Raw genomic sequence first — 22,400 nt, forward strand, 5'->3', positions numbered from 1 at the left:
GACAAGAACATATGATATGATCCAATACATCCAGAATGAGATTCCTTATTAGAGCAGTTGGTATGATACAAGATAACAAGTGCAATAGATCTATGTATAATCTCTTATCTCTTGAGTGCTATCTGCCATCAAGAGGCTCGATACAACAATGCACATTTATTCCATACATTAAAGTGACACATTCTAACAGAGGTGAATGGGCTATAAAGTCTTATTCTTTAGAATAGATAAAATATTTGCTTGTGGGGTGCTCCAAAGTCCTCATTCAATTAAAAATGTATGTATAAACAAATTTCATGAGGAATATGTGCAAATATTTGATTATAATACAAGCACTTATTTGGCAATGTTGATAATTCGATAAACATTGTGTTCTTATAGTAGTCACTTATAATTTAACTTGCTTATTTTTGCTCGTGTTATATAGCATATGTAATTAAGCCCATGTAGATTAATAATTTTTATTCATAACTTATTTATTGAAATATGTTTTTTTACAAGTGAATGCATATCTACCCATATGAATTCAATTTCCCCCCATTGTTTTTGAAAAAGTAAAGACTCTGCTTGTAACATGAGATGATTATGTGTAATATTTATTACAAAATGCAAAACTTTATTTAAAGTTTAACAATTGAGACATTTTACTGTTGGCTATTGTGGAAAAAAAGAATAACAATGTGTAACTAAGTGCTTTTGTAAATATTTTCCATTCCTGCACATCATTATTTTCACATATTATTAAATATAATATGATATAATGTTCCAAAATCTTCATATTGTATATCTAAGCTACTTTAACATATAGGCATTGTATGTTTATTTACTGTACAAAAATGGTACTTGGGTGCAACATGGAAGTATTAAGGCATAACAAAGGATTTAAAGTATCATATTTGATTAGATCAGTTTTCATTTATTTCATATAAAACTGAATGACACCTTAATTCCTGTCTGCACCCATTTCATGTTTGATATATAGTTACAACCTTTCTGAACCAAAATGCATTCATTCCAAACATGTGGGATCTTTGTGAGTTAAGTCGATTGCTAAGAGGTTGTATTATTAGAAACATGACTGCTGACTCTACCTATTTAAGGGATGGCCCTGATATGTTATTATTTTTTCTGAGCTTTTTTTACAATCAACTTTTTGTCAGGGTGAACTTCCCCTTTAATAGAGCAAGCACAAAGTGCAACATGGCTCTTTTGTTATCATCAAGCTAATTCATGGTACTTTGTTATGTTGAATTATATAATTTTCATTTGTACATTACAACACACTTATCATCAAGGCATAAATGGAATAATGCTCATGTACATACATCCCAAGTTTTTTAGATGCAACCGCTGAAGTTTTAATTTACTCCTTCCAACAAAGTAAGCATAACATGTATACTTGTAATGCCAAAGGGATTAGGGGATACCTACATTTTTCAACAATCTGCTTGAAGGCAGTACAATGATAAACCCGTTCTTTTATTTCATAAATTACCAATATGTTCATGGTAAAGAAACTGTTTGAGTCTGCTATTTCTTCTCTGATAATGTTTACATGATGATGGAATTCATGTAAAGTTGAGAGGATAAATCTAGTTTTCAAGTATCTATCAATCAATATATGCTTTCATAGGGTTTTGTAAGAGTGCAAATTTGCTAATTATCCTTTTCACCTTTAGCAATAGGAATTGAATTAGAAATTTGAATGTAAAGACCAGAAGGGAAGTCTGCTCTGTGTCACAATATTGTCATGCCTGTAGAAAGGTTGTGAAGTAGGAACTTTATGCACTATCATTTGAAAGGGTGATATTCAATTGAATTCAATTAAATTCATTCAAATCTCTTTAAAAACATGAAACATCAATACATTAACTGTTCTTGTAAGTCTGCATGAAGTATTTGAATAGTAAAGATGGTACATTACCTGTTTGAATCTGTGAACCGGTGAAACCTTTTTTTTTTGCAATCTGTAGATGCCATAAAAGATTCATTCAATTCTTAGAGTATAAATATTATGTTAAACCTACACTGCATACTTTGCTTTTCATGTTTTTTTTCTCAATAAGAATTATCAATTCATATGTTGGTGGGTGGCTTTGTGTGTGTATTTATACCATAATGGATATACATCAAGCATAAAGAGGCATCTAATAAATGTATATAAGATATTTTCATAAAGATAAATTGCTCAAATGATTATAATTTTATGATTGTATAGACTAGGAATGATGTTGTTATTTTTGCTGTGGAGTCATTTTTGTGCAATTCTATTTTCCTTATCATTGTATTGTGTGTGTTATTATAATTGTATTTTTTCCCTTATCGTTAATATCATCATAATGATATGATAATTCGTCAAATAATGGCAGGAGGGTCCCCCCCCAAAAAAAAAAAAAATAATAATAATCACTAAATCACTTAAATTGCTGTTCCCAGATATGCTTTCCATACATTTGAAACCAATGACCAAATACAATGACTTTGCCTGGAATTAAGAAACATTTAATGCTAACCAAGACTGGTTATTTCTTGAATACTTGTCATATCTTACCATGTAAGTATATACTCTGTATAGATAATATTTATTGAAATGTTAATGCTTTTAAGACCAGTAAAATATTTATGTTTTTGTACAGACAGGTACTGAGAAGCAAAGCATATGATCATTTAATCAAATTTGTCTAAAAATTAGTGAAAATAAAAAATATTAAATTCATATCAATTGTGAGATTTGTTTTTTATCTAATACTTGATTGCATACAAGACGCGCATCTGTTATTTGGTAGATTGTCCAAGGAATACTCTATATTACCGTTAGTAGAATTCTAACAGAGTTAAACCTTATTTGTTCAACAACATTTGGAGATTATTCATTATCTTAAAAAAGAGGTCCTGTATGCCTGTTATAAAATCATTTTTATCTGCTGAAAAATAGAATGATTGTAAACATTTTGAATGATATGAATGAAACTCCATAATATTTCCTAGATATCTATTATTGCTATTGCCATAAAAATTGTTATTAGTGCAATGATGTAATGTTGGTTGAATTTCATCCTTTCAGATTTAGATTCAGTTGTGACATCATACGGTTGAGTTGCATATAGATCATCTTCTGTGAATCTGTATTCATAGTGACCACCATCTTGGATTGTAGTCAGTGTTAAATCTAAAGAAAAGAAGAAAAACAATCATGCATCGGTTTATTTGGTCGGGATAAACACTTAATATATACATGTATATGTAGCAAATTTATATCCATTGTACAAAAGGGAATTTGAAAGGGAGGCATGTTTCCTTATGGCAGACTTGGCATTATTCATGTACATCACTTCAAATGAGAGACCTATCTTCATGTCACTGATTATTGGCTCAGTGAGACAAGATGTAAACAAATAAACAACCAATAACTCCATTCATGCAACAACAAGAAGAGAAAAGAAAAGTGGAAGAGAGGAGGGGTGTTAGGACATGTGGCTTGTGTGTATGTGCTTGGTGGTGGGGGGGGGGGGCTAACAGAAGGATGTAAGAATGGAATAGTACTCAAGAAATAAACATTACCTGTTGGAAATATATCTTGAGATAACACATCAAATATTCTCCAAGTGTAACCACCTTGATTGATCAAGCCATTTACTTCAATTATACCATAATCATCAGAATCCAATTTAGTACTGAAATATGAAAACAAATGTAGAAAAGTGACAAAGATCATATTATGTACATGGCTAACATCTTAAGGGAAAGCAGTAAGTGTGAAGATTGTCTACTTAAAAAAGTCTGCCCTTTGATAAACCAACTTTCTAAAATGATGTTAGTGTTTGATTATTATGCACATTTGCTGTAATATTTCAGGCCTTTGGTATTCAAGATTTACGTTCTTTCTCAGCCTAACTGAATAGTAATGTTTTTTCAATACTTTCAAATAGCAATCCTATCTGTTCAACGCATATTTTCCTAGAAGTTACTGATGTAAGTTTTAGTAATTTTCTTACTATTTTAAGTTTAATAGGAATTAAGAAAACTTACAAAAATGATGTAATTGCTTGATCATTGGCTGCCAGTGTGACGTCATAAAGTGTGGATGTTTTCTCTGTTAATATAAGTCGCTTGCACATCGCTGATACAAATGAACCATTAGTGAATGAAGCAGTGTTTTGTGTTGAAACAGATAAATAGACAGCCACATCGGTGAAGGGTAGAGCTGGAATAATGTCATCAACTACCGTGTGACACTCTCCTTGTAAAAGTAAAATTATTCAGAAATATTGGATACAGTCACACTCAAACGATTTATACTCAGAAGTGAGTTCTTAATAGTCATTGACAGTCACATTACCTAGTTGTTGGACAATATTTTTAAGGAAATTGATGTAATGTACATTTATTGTCCTTAATTAAAAAATGATACAAGTACATACTAGTATGCTGTTTGTATTTTACTTCCCCTCTGGTAAACAGTTATTTTTTTGTCCAACTTTCTCAGTTCACATGCCTTTATTAGTTTACAGATAGTTTTACCAGATTTTTTTACATTTGAAAGAAATGACACAACAAATATTGACACCTAGCTTTGAATCCAGAACGTATTGATCACTATTTGAACAAAAATACAATGTATATGTTGATATACCTACCAGTTGAATTAAACGGATCAAATTCTCCATCATCATAGTCTGTATAGCGCCAAAGATATATGTCTTCATCTTCAATGTGTAAGTGGTCTACACCTGAAGTTTATAAATGAAATGGGAAAACATGAATAAAGACTGGTCTGTTTTTTGTATATAATAGTAACAAGATAATAGTGACAGTATCAATGGTGACAGTGATGATTATAATGATGACAGTAATGGTAATATCAATGATGATAAGAACTCTAATTATTATACATAAGCTATACAGCAATAAATATGAATAGTTTTTCATGTTTATCTTAATGGCAGTTATTAAACTAACATATTTATAGATGACAACAGGCCTAAGGTTTATCAAACCATTCAGTCATTAAAGGAAAACAATATTTTGTATTGAGCTGCAAATCTATCAAAAATCAAATTCACTTTCAAAGACATTGACTATTGTATATATTCCTTACATATCAAATTACTTGGATAAAACAATTTTTCGTGCCATATTATGTTAGCTAATAGTTGTCACTTTATCCTAACTATTGATGATATTCAAGTACCATACTCTGCAGACTCTAATGTCTCTCCATGATGCAAGGCCCAGTGAGTTGTGTCATGACCTTTCACCCCATTGATTGTTGTCACGTGATGCCCCAAATTTCTATAAGTGTCATATTCATATCTGCAGATAGAAATTGAAGATATTAATAAAAGATGAGAATCAATCATGCATTATTCATCACCAAGTATAGAAGAAGGAGGAGGGGAAAGAAAGAGGAGGAGAAGAAAGGGACTTATTTAAATAATAATTATGAAAATTATAATAATCTCATGAAGACTAGAAACTAAACAGAAAAACGTTTTTCATTTTAAGTTGGTTCACAATAATTTGGCCCCAAAAAATTACTTCCCTCATCGTCTTACGTCGTTTCGAAGATCGGCGGGAGCCCGTAACACAAAGCTTAGCAATGATGGTAGAACCCCGGGGGGGGGGGGGGGCCACTTCCATTCACGAGTGGATACCATGCGCGACCATGGGGTCTCGAAAAGCACCCTAAACACGTAATTTCCATATTCTGAAAATGCACCCCTTAACAAGTATTGGCGTGTGAAACCCTACCCTAAACAAGTATTGGAAACAAAACGATACTCTTGGCAAATATTCCCTGAAATGAACCCCTAAACAAGTACAGGAATGTTTTATTGTTACGGGTCCTTCGGTCGTGGGCTTTACCTTTTTTGGTTTAGTACGACCCCACCTTCTACACCTCGCGCAAATCGGACTCTAAACACGAAGTGTTGGCGCAAAAAGGACATCCTTTATAAAACATTTTAATTTTGTTTTATCATCCCCGCAAATTTGACCCTAAACACGTAATTTTCCTAGCGAAATAGATACCCTTTTTTCATTATTTTTGTGTTTTTGACACCCTTATCACGTTACGTACGTAACGTGCCCTATCGTGAAAAAGACATCCTTTTTACGTGTTTTTTTGGTCGCGCATGGTATCCACTCGTCAATGTAAGTGCCCCCCCCCCCCCGGTGGTAGAACATTCTAATTATCTGATATTTACGTGAAGTTGTCTCCATGTTGCTGGTGAGAAGCTCTCATCCCTTGATACACGGTCGCATTGAAGGGAACGAGATAACGAACACGACATTGTGACGTATGTTCTTCTGTCTCCTGGTACTCAACCGAAAAGAATGACCTTACTAATATGTCTTTGGTAATGGGTCCAGGGTTGTAATAGTCATCTACACATTCTGAAAAAAGTGAGAAAAACAATTTCCCGATAATTATAATCAATATTAATTATGCGCAGCGCCGAGATATTTGAGAGGGGCCAGCCCCTTTTAAAATCATAGACAATCGAGAAATGATACAGTTTCGTTTTAGATTGTTGAAATAAGGAATTACAGGAGCATTAATAGCTCTTTTCTTTCCCTTCTATTTTCTCTGCACGTAAAACAAAATATAACATCAGTCTCAAAGGCTTCCCGCAAGCAGTTCACACCGGAGCATCTTCATCTAACGAAAAACAATGCTCTCGATCACTTTTGAAGGTGAAATAATCTAATAGATTGAAGGAGTATAGAAAGCCATATTAAGAGAAGATTTTTCATTCATCATTAATATATAATAGGGCCTATAACAATTCGGTGAGCATGCCTAAGAAAAAAAAACCGAACCTCTAGATTGCCGATCCTTTGACGGACACAAATCTCAGCACAAAACCTTAAATTCAATTACACTTTATTTAGACATGCAGCAGATAATTTATCGGCACAATATATCTTTTATGTGGGACTACAATAAACAAAATATAAAACTTGTTTAACAAAACAAGCAACAAAAAAGAAAGAAAAACAAGGCAATGCAAAAAGTGTTGTGAGGAACAGTCCTATCGATATATATAATATAGAGTAATAATTACTACTACTACTGATAACGATAATAATAATAATGGCAATAATGATAATAATTATTCTATTATTACAAGTATAAAAGCAACAACAATAACAGTAATAATAATAATAAATAATGAAACCAAACAATAACTGGGTAAAACATAGTGCAGACAGTGCACGGAGAGGGAGATAATCATCATTATGACCACAGGACAGAACAATGAGAACGGTATAGGCCTGAATCGGAGACTGTTCTGAATTCACCCAGAGTTGGTTATATATTCTAACAACCTTTAGTAAAAAGCTAACAACATGAATAATAATTTGTGGTTAACCAACAAGGCCTAATAATTTTTCAAACATTGCCCATTGTACAGGAAGGTAAGATAATATTCACTATAGTTGGTTCCAGTCAAACTTGCAGTATATTTGTTAAAGTTCAACCTTACCAACTGTTGGGTTGCCCCTATTGAATAACAGGTTGATTAACAGTAATGTAGATTGAGTTAATTGCTATTAAGTTAATATCAGGCTCAGATACAGGATCAACTAATTAGAATTCCAGAACTTACCTTCAATTGCAATGGAACATGTACACGTCAACATAAATATCATAAATATCAGGCATTTTGACCATCGACGGCAGCATTTAATTGGTTCAATCATGTTTACTCTCAATACTACGTTTCTCCCTTTAACTCTTAATCACTGGACTCTTGATCAAGTTGTAGTTGTATGTATGAAGAAGAACACCTTATCTCACCTATTGTTATGTTGTGTAAACTTTACCATGACTGGTTCAAGGTTCAAATCCACACGAGTTTTTGATGCATGATAGCTGAACAAGAAAACCCTGTACCAAGTGTTGTAAGAAGGAAAATCGTTTGTTGTACTCGCTCCCTCGTCTGTGTGTGTAGGAGGGGGGGGGGGGTACAATATCGTATCAACTACTCCCAGAGTCGTCGGCCGTCTGCCCCATGAATTTTTTCAGTTATTTTACTTTTTCCTGCAGACTTTTATTTACAATTATAGTAAATATTGAAAAAACATTCGATGGGCGGCTTGACGACTTATTCAAGGGGAAATTCAAGGATAAGGGGGGACGGGGTTAATATATAATGATTCAAGTTAGATTAAATATTGAATTGAGGGAGAAATGAAGGAAGAAAAGGAAATAACCGAAAATGGTAGATAAGCCTGTAGACAGGAAGAGGGAAAGGAAGAGAGAGAGAGAGAAAGAAAGAAAGGAAGGAAGAAAGAAAGAAATAAGAAAGGAAGAAACAATTAAAAAAGAAAGAAAAAGAGGAATTAGGAAGGATGAAGGAGAAAGTAAAGAAGGAATTAATGGAAGGATGTACCCTAAAAATAAAAAAAAGATAATAAACAGATTGAAAACTAAATAATGAACTGAATTGAATAATAACAAATTAATATATTAATGAATAAATAAAATGTCTAACCAATATGATATTCATCATTGATCGGGTCGGGTCTAACGGTCTATGTATCGACGAACATAACTTTGAACTTTGATTATCTAGTTTATTATAGGGTACTGTACAGTTTAATCTTATATGAGGCCGTTTATATGCGGCGGTCAAAGATCAACAGGGGCGCTGGGTGGGTGCTGTTGCGTGGAGACAGGGGCCGCGGGACTGTTTTCAAATGGGGTGGCTGACCATGCCAAAAATCATATGGTCATTTAAGTTACGTTTTTGTACACGGTTTTGGGAAAAAAAAGTATGGGCTAAAGCTAACCAAGCCCCCCCCCCCCCCCCCCCCGCTTCCGCGGCCCATGGGAGATACTTCTGAGTGTGGACAAACCAAGACGAAGGCAGCACACTACTGAATAGGCCTATAATGCTTTCTGTTTTTAATCAAGCAAAATCAGCAACAACATACATGTATAGCGTAGGTATTATTCCTAGATACATCAGTAAAATAGTCCTACAGATCAGCTCATTAATTATTTGTAGGCCTACTTAGTTATATGTACTTATTATTATAGGATTTCCCGACGAAATTCTCTCAATTTTCAATTGAATCGATATTTTTGGTATTTAAATTAGAGTAGATTTTCATGGTTTTGCCCACGAAATCCGTTGAATTTGAAAGAAAGGAAAATTAACATCAATGCTAAAGGCCTACTCCCGATTTTGGCCGGGAAATCCTATATTTTCCGTAAGTTGCGGCTCAGTTTAAAATTATACTACATGTATATTGATATGTGACGACTGACGAGGGTACAATGGTAACCCATGACGGTAGTTCAAATCATTGAAACATAGCGTCCAATTTAAACAATGTCTTTATTGCTCGCAACAAGCGATACGGGCGAGCGAAATATAGATCTAGTCTATTTAATTTCCCAGTTTTCCCTCCCCTTTCTTTTCCTCTTTTTTTTTTTGGGGGGGATGCGTGCCCCCGTGTCCACCCCCCCCCCCCCTAGACTGGATGAAATTGTATCAAAACAAATCAAACTTTCCAATTACCGGTATAACTTTCATCCAATCGGATTCGCAGATTCGGCTTTATTTGCATCCAGAGGGCCGGCGCGGCGACAAAAGTTATATGAGTACCGTATTCAACAAGTGGACAAGACTCGCCACTCGGTCTTTCAAAGTCTGTCAAAGAACTGAAAATGTGTGTTACAGCGTTCTACATTAATAGTAATCCAGATAATCATGGCTACAGGTTTGTAATAATATTCAACAGAGATGAATACCTTGACCGACCCACCAAAGCTGCACATTTTTGGACGGATCATCCTGATGTTGTGGGCGGTGAGTTTGATTTGCTCAGTTCAGTCCCATGTATTGTTAAATCTGTGCCTCAGCCTCAGGTCAGCTCTGTGCCCATGTAAATCTCTGCCCTTTAGTTTAGATACTTTAGGGTGACTGCATACAGAGCTAAAAAATTCACCTTAGTCACCGCATTCACACAGCCAAAAGCTGAAAATCGAAACAAAATTTTAACCAAGGTTAAGTTTTTTAAATGTCATAACTCTGAAAGTATGAAACTTGGACATTATAAGCATGTTCAGTGAACATTCTGCATGAATTTCAGGTCACATGACCAAGGTCAATGAACTTTTGCTATTTTGGGGGTAAATACTGATTGTCGTGCACAAGTCTTTGGTCACATGAATAAGGTCAAATGTCATTTAGGGTCAATGAACATATAGTATTTTATCATCATGGATGGTGTTTTTGTGAATGATTATGATGTCTAGAGTCGTTTTCAAGTCAGCACTGCTGCTATATCTAATCGCATGACGCAGGCGAGACTGCCAAAGGTGCTCCACTTTTTATCAATTCTTATGTATTTCAAATTTCTGTATTTTGAATCTTTCATCTTCTTTCTGTCGATTCTTATTTATTTCTAAATGTTAATTCTTCTTTCATCTCTTCCTCTTCGTGTGTTTGTGGTTTTTTCCTGACGTGTGTCAATCATTGCATTTCGGACCAACCTTTAACATCACAATCCGAACGACGTAACAAGGGCTCGAACCCCCACAAAGCTATTATTACAGTCGCACGCCACAATGCCCAGTTCTATTGTTCTTATATTTGGGTTGTGAGGCACGTACCATTAAGATATATGAATATTTATGCTTGTTGCTAAAGTGACTAGTATAACTTCAAGACTTTGTGTTGATTCATTATTTTGTATTTCTTTGTTTTTTCATCTTTTTTTCATTGTTTTTTTTTCAATGAAAATTATTACAGACCATTTACATTAACAACTAAATGTTCCCTAAATCAATTAAGCAGACCGATAAGAATGTAAAATATTGACCCTTTTATGAACTTTATCTCCCTTTGGCTTTGTGCACAAAGTATAGTAACGAGTCATTTTCGGCTTGACATTGTCTTCTAAAAAGTCATTATTCTTCGTGATACCCTACCTGAATGTTGTGAATTTGGTTTCAATATTCATTTTTTTCTTGTATTTTAGGTGTTGACATGAATCCAGGAAAGGAAGGAGGAACTTGGCTAGGGATTAGTAAAAGGGGAAGGGTAGCAGTCATCCTGAATATCTTTAATCCTGACGGTATTCGTGATGATGCCAAAGGCAGAGGTAAAGTGAATATATTAGTAGTTATTTTAATAATGAAGAATAAGAAGAAGGGGGAGGAGAAGGAAGATGATGAGGAAGGATGGGACAAGGAGGAAGAATAAGAAATTAGGAAGAGGAGGAGAAGAATTCAGTTCAAAATGTTATTAGTGAAGAAGAATAGTAGAAAGGAAGCGGATTTGAATTTATACTGTATATGGTGAAGAAGCAGTATTGTGAATGTCATGCTGGGGGAGAGATAAAACTAATTCTTTTCTTGCACCATATACTTACTATGGAATAGCTTTAATACCCAAGCATCAATGTGATAATGATGCTTGGCTATTAATGATGCCATGTCCAGGTGGTCTAAGGTGCCCAGTTAGACACACAAAAGTCTCGGGTTTGATCCCCAGCCACTGCCTGTGAGCTAGGCACTAAATCAACCATGCTCTTTTATTCTAGACTATGTTGGAAATGCTATACACTTTCTTGGTTACTATGTGTCTGTGCACTTGTTTAAAAGTTAATTTTATTATGTTTATCAAAACTACATAAGTACTATAACTTTTATTTCAACAGGAGCTCTGGTGTCAGATTTTTTGACTGGGAAGCAGACTACAGATGAATATCTTAAAACAATTTCAGAAGATGGAGAAGAGTACAATGGATTCAATCTCTTCACCATGGATATCAGGTGTGTATTCTAGACTAGGGCATGGATTCATTCATTTGAAATCCACTAGCCAAAATGCTGTATCACCAGGGTGCATGTGGGGGGGGGAGGTGGTCTTCAAATGATTTATGAAGTATGGTTGGAAGGAAACATATCAGTCTATAACTGATGGGTATCTCATTGCTCGGTTCCCAGGATATGAATATTTGTAAATTTGAACCACATTGTCATGGAAGAGCTGTGGTGTAGTGGTTCTGACTACTGCCTTGTAATCAGACCTTGTCCAGTATTGCAGGCGTGTATCCAGCATCTGGGCCCATTGCAGAAAGACTGGCGTTTAAACGCAAGTCCCAAATGCGCGCTTTTGATTGGTTGATAATCAAGTTGCGTACGATTTTTAGAGTTTGGTGTTTGATTGCAGCTATTTCTGCAATGGGACACAGATCCTACAAAGCATTTCATGGGCCCAGTTGTGTCTGGGGACAATAGTGACTCTATAATACTTGTGCAATGTGCATGGGCCCATACATTTCTTTGTCCTATTTGGTGCTGGATTTGCTAGTGTATCGTGTGTGCGTCAATTAAGACTTGCCTGAATACTCCCCAGGGAGTGGAGGATATGCTTACATTGTGTTGGGTAATGAATGATGGAATTTATCAATCTGTTGACATGGGTAATTAATTTGTAAGTGCTCCATTGTATGTATAAAGTGACTTTTTAAATCAGATTATTATTATTATTTGATTTGGAGGATTTGTTTATTTGAAAGTCTGATGACTGTATGATTTTGTCTTTTCTCCTACTTTGTCATTTATAAAGCAATGGGGATGCAGCTTATTACAGCAACAAATCAAGCAAGCCACCAGAAAAGCTCCAGCCAGGTTAGAATAATTTCATTTTCCCTTATATTCTCTGATGATTTTTCTTCACCCCATTATTTCAATATGCTGGATTGACTCGGCATCTTTTTTTTCTCTCTCTCTTCCATTTTCTGTCAGTTCCTATGGAGCTTTAGATTTCTCCCCCTTAATGCTGTGCTCTCCTCTTCATACATGCACAGTGGCAATAATGCTAATTACTCGAAACCAGAAGATTCCACTTTGACGGTAAATTCAAAGCTTCCTGTTACTTGTATGTCAGCCAAGTGGGAGCAAATAATCTTGTATCATCACCATGTGGAATGACCATTGCGTTATCTATACTTGTTTTTCTTAAAAGCAATATATTGTAAATATAGACCCTCTTTTGTAATTAAAATTGAATTTCCATCTCTGGCATGTAATATGATTTAGATTTAGGGTTTTTAAAGTAATTTCAAAGGTCTGCCTCTGTTATCCCCAGAAAGCCAAAATATTGACTCCAAGTGATAACACAAAGTAAAGTTCCCCTAACAGCTTCACTATGATTTTTCAAGTAATGAAACAATTAGCAAAAAGAGGAGAAGAAAAAAGAAGAGAATTAAAAAGATGCCATCACCATTAATTCGTTCTCCCCCCCCCCCCATCAAAATAACCTGACACGATGACTGCGCAAGGCCACCAAATATTGTTTTGATATTGTTGATTGTATGAATTTATTAGTTGACACTTAATGACACTTGTTGTGCAAGTATTCACATTATTTATATTTTTGCTTGCAGGTATCTATGGTGTCTCTAATTCTACACTTGACAAACCTTGGCCAAAGGCAAATCACTTGAAGATGAACCTAGAGGAAATCATTGGCAGCTGTAATAGTATGTCATCAGATGATCTTCTTGATAAACTTCATGGATTATTGGACAGACCTCTTTTGTAAGTTTAATGTTGTGGCTCGTGTTCTACAGTAACATTTTGCATGGCACTGAAAATATTTATGAAAATGCTTGTTTGAAACCAAGTATATGGGGCAATTTTTGGCACAGCAAATATGTGATGAATAGTCCAGTCATGCTCTCTTCTTTGTCTAATATTGTTTCTTTTGCTCAGTTCTTTCTTGATTTATGTTCCTTTTTATCTGTAAGAAAATGCTGTATATTGTCTCTTTTTTTTCACCTTTCTCTGGAGTAAAAAAATCGAGATCACACTTCAAGTCTGTGTAGTGGTCTTATATGTGGATGTTTTGTCCTCATTTATTAATTAAAACTTTTGTATGATATGCATTCTATTTTCTAGATTAAATGGTGAAAAGTTTGTGCACAAACCCGGGATGACATTAGAAGAAATGAGAGCTGTACTACCACAGATGATACATGTTAGGTCACCAGTCTATGGAACTAGGTATGCCAAAATATTGCCTGCCCTTTTTTTGTTTCTTAATCCTTTCTTCTTCCACTGCCTGGGTTGCTTTTATGTTGATGTGCTGATATTGGTGTCTTTCTGTACTATATGCATGATAATATTTTAGGTTTTTTTCTGCAGTGTGTAGGGGATCATATGTCACTCAGTATTTTGTCCTCATAATTACGACATTAGTCACAAATTTTGCTTATCTGTGGTATTGTGCATTGTTGTGGATATTGGCCCCTATTTGATTTACTGTAGACCACACAGAGCATGTTTAGATCTGTTACATCCCCAAAACTATTATATGAAGAAAGTAAAAATGAGGTCATGGTGGGGTTTTTTTTGCGTTGTGGTCTGGGTTTTTTAAGATACCATTTTAGAGGATTAATTTCCGGTTGACGGAACTCATTATCTCTTGCAAAATATAACCATGGAACAAAACAAAAGAGTTGATGATAAATATTGTGTATTTGTATTATTATCACTTTGTATCTGTCAGGTCTAGTACAGTGATAACCGTTGATGCTACAGGAGAAGTTGTCTACTCTGAGAAATCTTTGGAAGAACCCATTGACTCTTCAAATCTGAAATGGATAACCACCCAACACAGATTCCATCTTACTTGTGATTTATGATGGATCTTTCAGAGTCTTCAATTAGAGAACAGCCAAAGACAATGAATGAATTATAATCATCTCCATTACTTATTATAGCTGCAGAAAAAATATGATCACATGGTCTCCATTGAGGGATCAGAATGCTTTATTGTGAAATGGTAACTATTTTCTTGTCACCATTGTTTATTACATGTATTCTTTCTTACTCTACTTGCATTTCATATTGATTTAAGTTTTATTGTTTAATTCAATTATTAGATAAGAAAGTTTTAATTTTATTTCTGTATTTAATCAATGAGCTGCTGTCACATACTGCTGTTGTCACTTACAAAAACTACTTAAAGGACATTTTGTCAGTGATTTTATGAACTGGCTCAAATCCCCTGTTTTGGGTAAAAATTAGGAGCTTCTGAAATGCACCCAAGTGCTTCATTTCAAATATTGAAAGAATTAATAAGAATTGCTGACAAAATTTTGTATATTTAAAAGAATAGAATGTATGCTTTAAATTTGTATAAATTATTGATTTGATTTCTTTCAAAGTGCGAAGTTATAAGCTTCTGAAAACATCAAAATTATGAACGCAATTATCTGGAAATCGTGTTTTGGAGACCAGCCGAGGTTTGAGCCAGTTTGTAAAATCACAAATTTTCCATAGAAACTTTAATTGGTTTCTCTAGTTCTAGAATTGAGATCAATGTCACAATTCACAATAGTTGTGCTCCCTCTTTCTAGACACATTTGAATGTCTTTCTAGTAAAAAAATCTGATGATGATTATGATGATGATGGTGGTGATGGAAATGATGATGATGATGATGGTGATGATGGTGATGATGATGATGATGATGACAAACTACTTATTCAAAAAGTACCATAAATATCTTACTTTGATTTTCAAATTACCCAAATCATGTATTTTTCATGCTTTTGTTAACCTAAATAATGCCTCAAATATATATGTTTTCATGCTAGGATGAAATATATACCCTTTCCATGCACCATACACACAAGGCTGTTTAAATTATACATTTTATTCCTTTTTTTTGGTTATGATTCATTTCAATGTACATCGCCTCATGGTGATAAACAACTCTGATTTGTTTGCTACTGTGGATGAGCATTGAGTTCACCTTGCAATGATTGTGGCTGCGTAGGGAGTTCACTTTAATGAAATATAAGTTTACATAACCTAGGGAGGGGGCACTTACATTGACGAGTGGATACCATGCGCGACCAAAAAAACATGTAAAAAGGATGTCTTTTTCACGATAGGGCACGTTACGTACGTAACGTGATAAGGGTGTCAAAAACACAAGAATAGTGAAAAAAGGGTATCTATTTCGCCTAGAAAATTTATAAAGGATATCGTTTTCGCCCCAACACTACGTGTTTAGAGTCTGATTTGCGTGAGGTGTAGAAGGTGGGGTCGTACTAAACCAAATAAGGTGAAGCCGACGACCGAAGGACCCGTAACAAAACATTCATGTACTTGTTTAGGGGTTCATTTTAGGGAATATTTGCCAAGAGTATCGTTTTGTTTCCAATACTAAGGGGAAGGTTTCACACGCCAATACTTGTTAATGGGTGCATTTTCAGAATATTGAAATTACGTGTTTAGGGTGCTTTTCGAGACCCCATGGTCGTGCATGATATCCACTCGTGAATGGAAGTGCCCCCCCTGGGTACATAACCCATTGTGCACTGCAATGGAATTGCCTGTATTGAATAACTAATGATGAATTTTTTTTTAATAACATTAGTTACTTGAAAATTATTGATTACAGTGTGTGAAAATGAAGAATAAAAGAAATGTAGGTATATGTCTTATAGTAATACTGTTGTACATGACTTTTTGTTGAGACTACAGTTATCGTGGTTGGCATGTTTTAATTCAACATTTGTAAGTGTCATTCAGATAGTATTTAATTAGTTTTTTTAATGAAAAAAAATTAAGGGAAAAATCTATCCCCAAAATCAATCCAACATGAGAAAATGAGTGATGGGTAATTTTACAACTGTCACATTTGACTTTTTTGTGCATGTGTGTGGTTTTAAACAAGTGGAATGACATTTCTATGAAATTTTGAGGCATATCATTTCTATAAAGATTCAGTCATGCAATTTCATGTGCTGACATTTGCTTGTTTATGAGAAGTGGATTTGAGCAACATTCTAAGTTGCATATATATACAGCCAAACCTGCATTCGTAGCCACCTGTTTATAGCAGCCACCAGCCTAATGACAAGAGTGTCTACTAAAGCCAATTCCTGTAGAGGAAGATTGTGTGTATAAGACCCTGTCTATAGCAACCCCCTGCTTATAGTGACCACTAAAACCGATTCCCTTGGAGGCAGATTGTGTATTTAAGAACCTGTCTGTAGCAACCCTTCCTCATAGTGACCACTAAAACTGATTCCCTTGGAGGCAGATTGTGTTTATGAGAACCTGTTATCTGTCTATAGAAATCTGTCTATAAAGGCCACATTTTGTGTTTCCCTCAGGTGTCACTATGACAAGTTTCACTGCATAGACAAAAGCATTCGTAATTGATTCATGACTGTAAAAATATCTAATTCAGAACTAGAAAACATTTTTGGATAGAATTCGCACCCCATTCAATACCTTTGGGGGAATTTCAATTTTAAATAAGGTTGATTGGCAAAGCAATACCTGATTATTTCTAAAAAATAAAATGTGCAGGCGTGAAATAAGGGAAAAAACTAAATGAGTAACTTTGGCCTTAAAATGCCTGCTAAAGGTAATATAGAGAAGTAAACTTGTATTTCAATCATTTTCTTTGCAGGTTGCTCTGTAAAATAATATTGAAATTATGAAGCATAAGGTCACACAATTATTTCTCTTACAGGAGCTCAATCTTTTAATGACATATTCCATCAATTTATTTTTTGGAGGGGATGCTTTGGACAGAAATTGATTTGGCAACATAGGAACATGAACTATCTGAAAAATAAGTGGATGTGGGCAATGTGGAATCTTTAAAGGGGAAGTTCACCCTGGCAAAAATTTTGTTGCAAAAATAACAGAAAGCATAACAGAAAATATTGTGTGAGGTTACAGGAAGATCCATCAGAGATTTTAAGATAAATACCAGTTGTGGTAACAATCTCAAAATTCGTTTGAACAGAATCCAATAAAATTACCATCAAAGTGTTTGTATATGTACAATCTCTGGAAGAAAATACGTAATTGCTGAGAAATTAGCAAACTAAGCATGGAATTCCATAAAATGTCAGGTATTTTTCCAAGCAACATTAACAAACTGTCCCACATATGGCTTGATAATCAAAATTATTGGTTTTCAGCTAAAATTTCATGATTTCACAAAGGTAAGTTAATATCAATGTACCATATCTCGATGTATCATGATAGGGTAATATTAGTGACAAATAACCTTTAGTTTATTAAAAAAACTTTCTCATTAAATAATTGTTTGTTTCAACTAATGTCTTTTGCCTTTAAATTCTATTAGCATTTTATTTTATTATTTTTTTGATATCACATTAGAGCATCTCATGTATCACAATTATTAAAAAAATCATGAAATTTTCTCAAAAAAAATTTGACAGGGTGATACTTCCCTTTTTTCAGTTACAAGTGTTTAGTCTTTGAATGGACAAAACATTATTAATCAATTTTTAACAAGATCTATACATAAAAATACAGAATTAGAGACAGTGTCAGAAACAATCAAATTATCTGCATTTTTATTGAATCAACAAATGGATTGGGGGTGAGGAGAGAGGGTGAGAATATGAATTCTTGTCTGCTATGTTCATTTTTTCCCCTATTACGAAATAATCGTCTACGTTCAATTATTTCTGCTACGTGTTACTTGACGAAATTGTTAATTGGCGAAGAAGTAAAAAGGAATTTCGTATTTTGAATGCAGCTAGGAGGTGGATGTTTGCAAGTAGACCTATACAATCGGTATGATATTGTAGCTCTTGACTAGTATTATAGATTGACAGTGAGGTTTTTAAGTTTTGAAGAGCTTTGTTTTGCCGTGGACACTGTCCTGGCAGTGGCTGATGTGGCAATGCGCCACAACCGAGCCGTGGCGCGGCGGCAGCGCAGTGCCAGTGGGGGCTGTCAGGCGGGCACTCAGGCGATGCCGATGGTTCGAGTTTATGAATGATGTAGTCTTGAGGATGCAATCGCAATGATGATTTTTTTAATACTGTCATATATGATGTACTTGTTTCAATGAGTTTCAATGGATTTCTAGTTCAACTTCCACCGCATTCTATTGTTCTCGATGCGAAAGAGACTACACTGTGTCTGTACTCTGTAGTATGTACACACGAATCTCGCAGTCGCACTCGTCCTCTGAGTGCTCATGTCATCGTCAGTGAGTCCGGGACATAGTTTTTGAGTAGGACAAAAAATGCTTTGACAAGCCATAAATATGTTTCCAGTTGCTTCTCAAAATTTTATTTAAAAAAACCTTAAACAGAGTGAGAGCTTCCCATTTCACAGTGGGCTAGATCAATCTATTCGTTCGTAAAATCTGTCACCAGCTATTTTTTGGATTTCAAGGCTTAAATATACAGCTGGTGACACTTTTCACAAATAGTGAATAGGATTCTAAGAATATTGATTCATTTAGAAATATTTATTCATTTAAGATATTCAAGAATACCCAAGATATTTATTTATTTATTCAAGTCTAAAATTAAGCTTTAATTATTAAACTTCTGAATACAGAACTTTTTTAAGATAAAGGTGGTTCAGCTCAGCTGACTACCGTAAGTAACGGTGTATTAACCGCACCCGTGTATTAACCGCACCCCCAACTTTGGACTAAAAAAAAAAAAAAAAAAATCTCACATTTACAGCATATTTGAGGTACGAAGAAACAAAATCTAAGTTTTTCAGATTTCCAAAGTATCCAAAGAGATTACCGGTATGCAGAAATATGCTGTTCTTGATCAATTCATCTACAAATGTTAGAAAGAAAGAACGGTCCCGCCAATATTGGCAACTTACACACTCGCTCACCTCACAGTAAGTGTACACACACAGCACTGCCATTACATTGCAAACTACGATACAGTACAAGTCATGCCAGTACATCTTATCAAATTATGATCTGTGTCTTTCCCAGCGTAGGAGGAAGAAACATTCACATTTCTTGCATCACAATCTCACAATCACTTTCAGAAATTTGATGTCTTAGCATGAATTTTGGATACGGGATTATAGGAAGGTTCAAGAAACAAAGAAATTGACATTTTTTCCAGTTGTTTTTTACGGCTTCGTGCCGTCCCTCTCGTGCGTGGTTTACATGGTATCTAATGAAAAGCAAACAGGAAGGGAAAAAAAACAAGCTGGAGCCGGCGCGAAACGGGACTTTGAATAGCGCCAGCTTAAGTCGCACTACAACCACATTACAACGCAATCTCTAAGCTCACTCAACTCTCGCTCAGCGGTGACAAAATATTACCGAGTATGCTTGGCGTCTCTTTTAAATTAGCCAGGGAACTTCACTACTTTGAATCGAGAATAAAGTCAAAATTAGTGTCATGAAGGTGGGTGCGTTTGTTATGGACAACATTTAATGAATATTGCAACAATCGCTTCCCATTACCCGCGGCTCATACCCCTCTAAACGACATTGCCTGGGCGGCTACGCCCGGCCACTCGATGTGTTGTGAACTGGCAGACATCGTACATGTACGGGAGGGGTTACGGCGGGCTGGCTCAGACCCGTCACCGTGTATAAACCGCACCCCCGACTTTTGCTTCTACCCCGCCGAGAAAAAGGTGCGGTTAATACACCGTTACTTACGGTAATCGATATGGTTGGTGTCAAGCAATACAAGGTGAATTGTTTTTCGTTTATAGCCCTTACAAGTGAAATAAGCAGCACAAACTTGTACATGATTAAATCGGGGAAATTCCTGATTTCATCAATCCAGCCGAGAACATGGAAGTACCGGCTATGCGAAACAAGGTGGAAGCAATGTACATGCGTAAGCGCACATTAAAACCAATCACAAAGAATCAAATTGAGTCAAGCCACGCCCTACCTATCCTGCAGGCACGTGAATCATTGAAGATTAGGTACCGCCCAACCAACTTAAAGCCAAAGGCATTCGCACTGCACTACATTCACTATCATCTCAGGTAAACATAGGAACCCTGCCCCCTGAGTTTCTTGTTTTTCCCTTCTCATATTGATATTGCTAACACGTGTTGCAATACATGTGTAACCAGAATGCATATTTCAAGCTAAAGGAAACCTTTCTTCAATGTCGGTGACGCTTCACAAAATAAATCAGATGATGAAATATTGATCCCTTTCAGTAGTTTGTTCAAGCATGACTTTCACAAAATAGTTGCAGGTTATTTATTCATTAAAACTAGGAAATCAGAAATTCACTTACCCATAATTCGAAATAAAGAAGCATCGCCAGAGGCCTTGAACACGTTGATGAAATAAATTCCAAAGTTCTGTCCCGTCTGGGGAATATTATCATATGAAATCCTGATAAAGAGAAAGAGGCATAGAATATAAACTATCGTTAATACGCAAGTCCAATAAACAATATCAGAATCTGGGATCGAAGATTTCATAAGCAATATTTATGAGACATACAAACATTTCCAAATTACTTTCTTTAGATGACTAAATAAATTTAATTATCGGCAATTTGTATGCTGAGTTGTCAGATATTTTACAAGTTGCTACACATTGTGATTTTTTTTATTGAAAAATTTGAAATTCATTTACCAAAGTTGCTTCGCCTGGGGCCTTGGTGAAAAATCAGTCAACCTTATCCTGTCTATGCGGTGAATAAATCCAAAAAGATCCCAAGGTTCCTTCTCTTATCATGCATGTCGAAATCCTGATAAAAGTAAAACAAGAATTGTATTATGTCAATGAAGACGAAATAAATCGAATTGTCGCTTTAATTTGTTTGTATATTGAGTCCTCATTATTTTATAAGTTGCTATACACGTTGTGAATGTTTGTTTTCTATATACTTATTGAAAAATTTGAAATTCACTTACCAAGTTCCTGCAAAGTTGCCTCGCCTGGGGCGTTACTGAAAAATAAGTCAATCTTATCCCGTCTATACTGTGAATAAAATTTTAAAAAGCCAAAAGTTCCTTCTCTTATCGAAATCCTGATAAAAGTAAAGTAAAAGTAAAAATATCAATTAAGACTAAATAAATCAAATTAGCGTATTAATTTGTTTGTGTATTGAGTTGTCGATATTTTACAAGTTGCTATACACGTTGTGATGTTTGTGTTCTACATAATTTTTGAAAATTTTGAAATTCACTTACCAAAGTTGCCTCACCTGGGGCCTTGGTGAAAAAATCAGTCAATCTTATCCCGTCTATAGGTGAATAAATAAAGAAAAACAACAGTGACAGTGATCGTTGACGTACCGTCGATGGTCCAGCGATGTCGATGTTGGTTGGTGATGGTGCTGGAATTACGTGTTCTGGTGCTATCACATCAGGTGATCCAGAGATGACGAGATCTTCCGACGGCTCCTCCCGCACAAGTCTGTCTGATTGGACTGCATGCCATGTGTCAAACAATGGCACCTTGATTTCCAGGTATGGTTTTCGCCGCAGAAAATTGTGCTCACGAAGTAGATTGAAGAAAGTCTGGATTGTCAAGTGATTGTTCGTCACAACTCTATTTCTTCAGATTACTTCACAGAGGTGCCCCTCAAATGTTGTGATCTTTGTTCCATTCATCTTTC

At 35.2% G+C, this 22,400-nt stretch overlaps 4 protein-coding genes across 8 annotated transcripts in view; 3 read left to right on the plus strand and 1 right to left on the minus strand.

Annotated features, from left to right (window-relative positions):
• LOC121409272 (phosphatidylinositol 4-kinase alpha-like) overlaps nt 1–2,661 on the plus strand; it is a 35,705-nt gene extending 33,044 nt beyond the window's left edge. The window contains exon 40 of the mRNA XM_041601162.1: nt 1–2,661. Coding sequence (XP_041457096.1) covers nt 1–52 — 52 coding nt within the window. The 3' untranslated portion in view covers nt 53–2,661.
• LOC121409274 lies at nt 2,247–21,776 on the minus strand. 4 transcript variants are annotated; one of them, XM_041601166.1, is made up of 8 exons: nt 21,413–21,771; nt 21,066–21,166; nt 6,207–6,396; nt 5,192–5,313; nt 4,638–4,730; nt 4,030–4,240; nt 3,562–3,674; nt 2,247–3,169 (listed from the first exon to the last, which is right to left on the minus strand). In XM_041601166.1, exons 2-8 carry the CDS (start codon nt 21,067–21,069, stop codon nt 2,985–2,987), a joined length of 918 nt encoding a protein of 305 aa, XP_041457100.1. In that variant the 5' UTR covers nt 21,070–21,166; nt 21,413–21,771; the 3' UTR covers nt 2,247–2,984. The 4 variants fall into 4 exon arrangements, with proteins under 4 accessions (XP_041457100.1, XP_041457098.1, XP_041457097.1 ...); XM_041601164.1 differs by having other exon boundaries at nt 4,030–4,237; nt 21,066–21,776; XM_041601163.1 differs by having other exon boundaries at nt 21,066–21,771.
• LOC121409275 (transport and Golgi organization protein 2 homolog) lies at nt 9,604–15,878 on the plus strand. Of its 2 annotated transcripts, XM_041601168.1 has the most exons (7): nt 9,604–9,824; nt 10,999–11,121; nt 11,680–11,794; nt 12,594–12,655; nt 13,414–13,567; nt 13,928–14,032; nt 14,538–15,878. In XM_041601168.1, the coding sequence occupies exons 1-7, from the start codon at nt 9,683–9,685 to the stop codon at nt 14,671–14,673; spliced, it is 837 nt and encodes a 278-aa protein (XP_041457102.1). In that variant the 5' UTR covers nt 9,604–9,682; the 3' UTR covers nt 14,674–15,878. The 2 variants fall into 2 exon arrangements, with proteins under 2 accessions (XP_041457102.1, XP_041457103.1); XM_041601169.1 differs by lacking the exon at nt 10,999–11,121.
• The window catches only part of LOC121409276 (BET1 homolog), a 13,285-nt gene continuing 9,088 nt past the window's right edge, over nt 18,204–22,400 (plus strand). Inside the window, exon 1 of the mRNA XM_041601170.1 lies at nt 18,204–18,606. The gene's annotated coding sequence lies outside the window, so the exon portion shown is untranslated. The remainder of the gene's footprint in view (nt 18,607–22,400) is intronic.

Source organism: Lytechinus variegatus, chromosome 2 (genome assembly GCF_018143015.1).
Source record: "Lytechinus variegatus isolate NC3 chromosome 2, Lvar_3.0, whole genome shotgun sequence".
NCBI lineage: Eukaryota > Metazoa > Echinodermata > Echinoidea > Temnopleuroida > Toxopneustidae > Lytechinus > Lytechinus variegatus.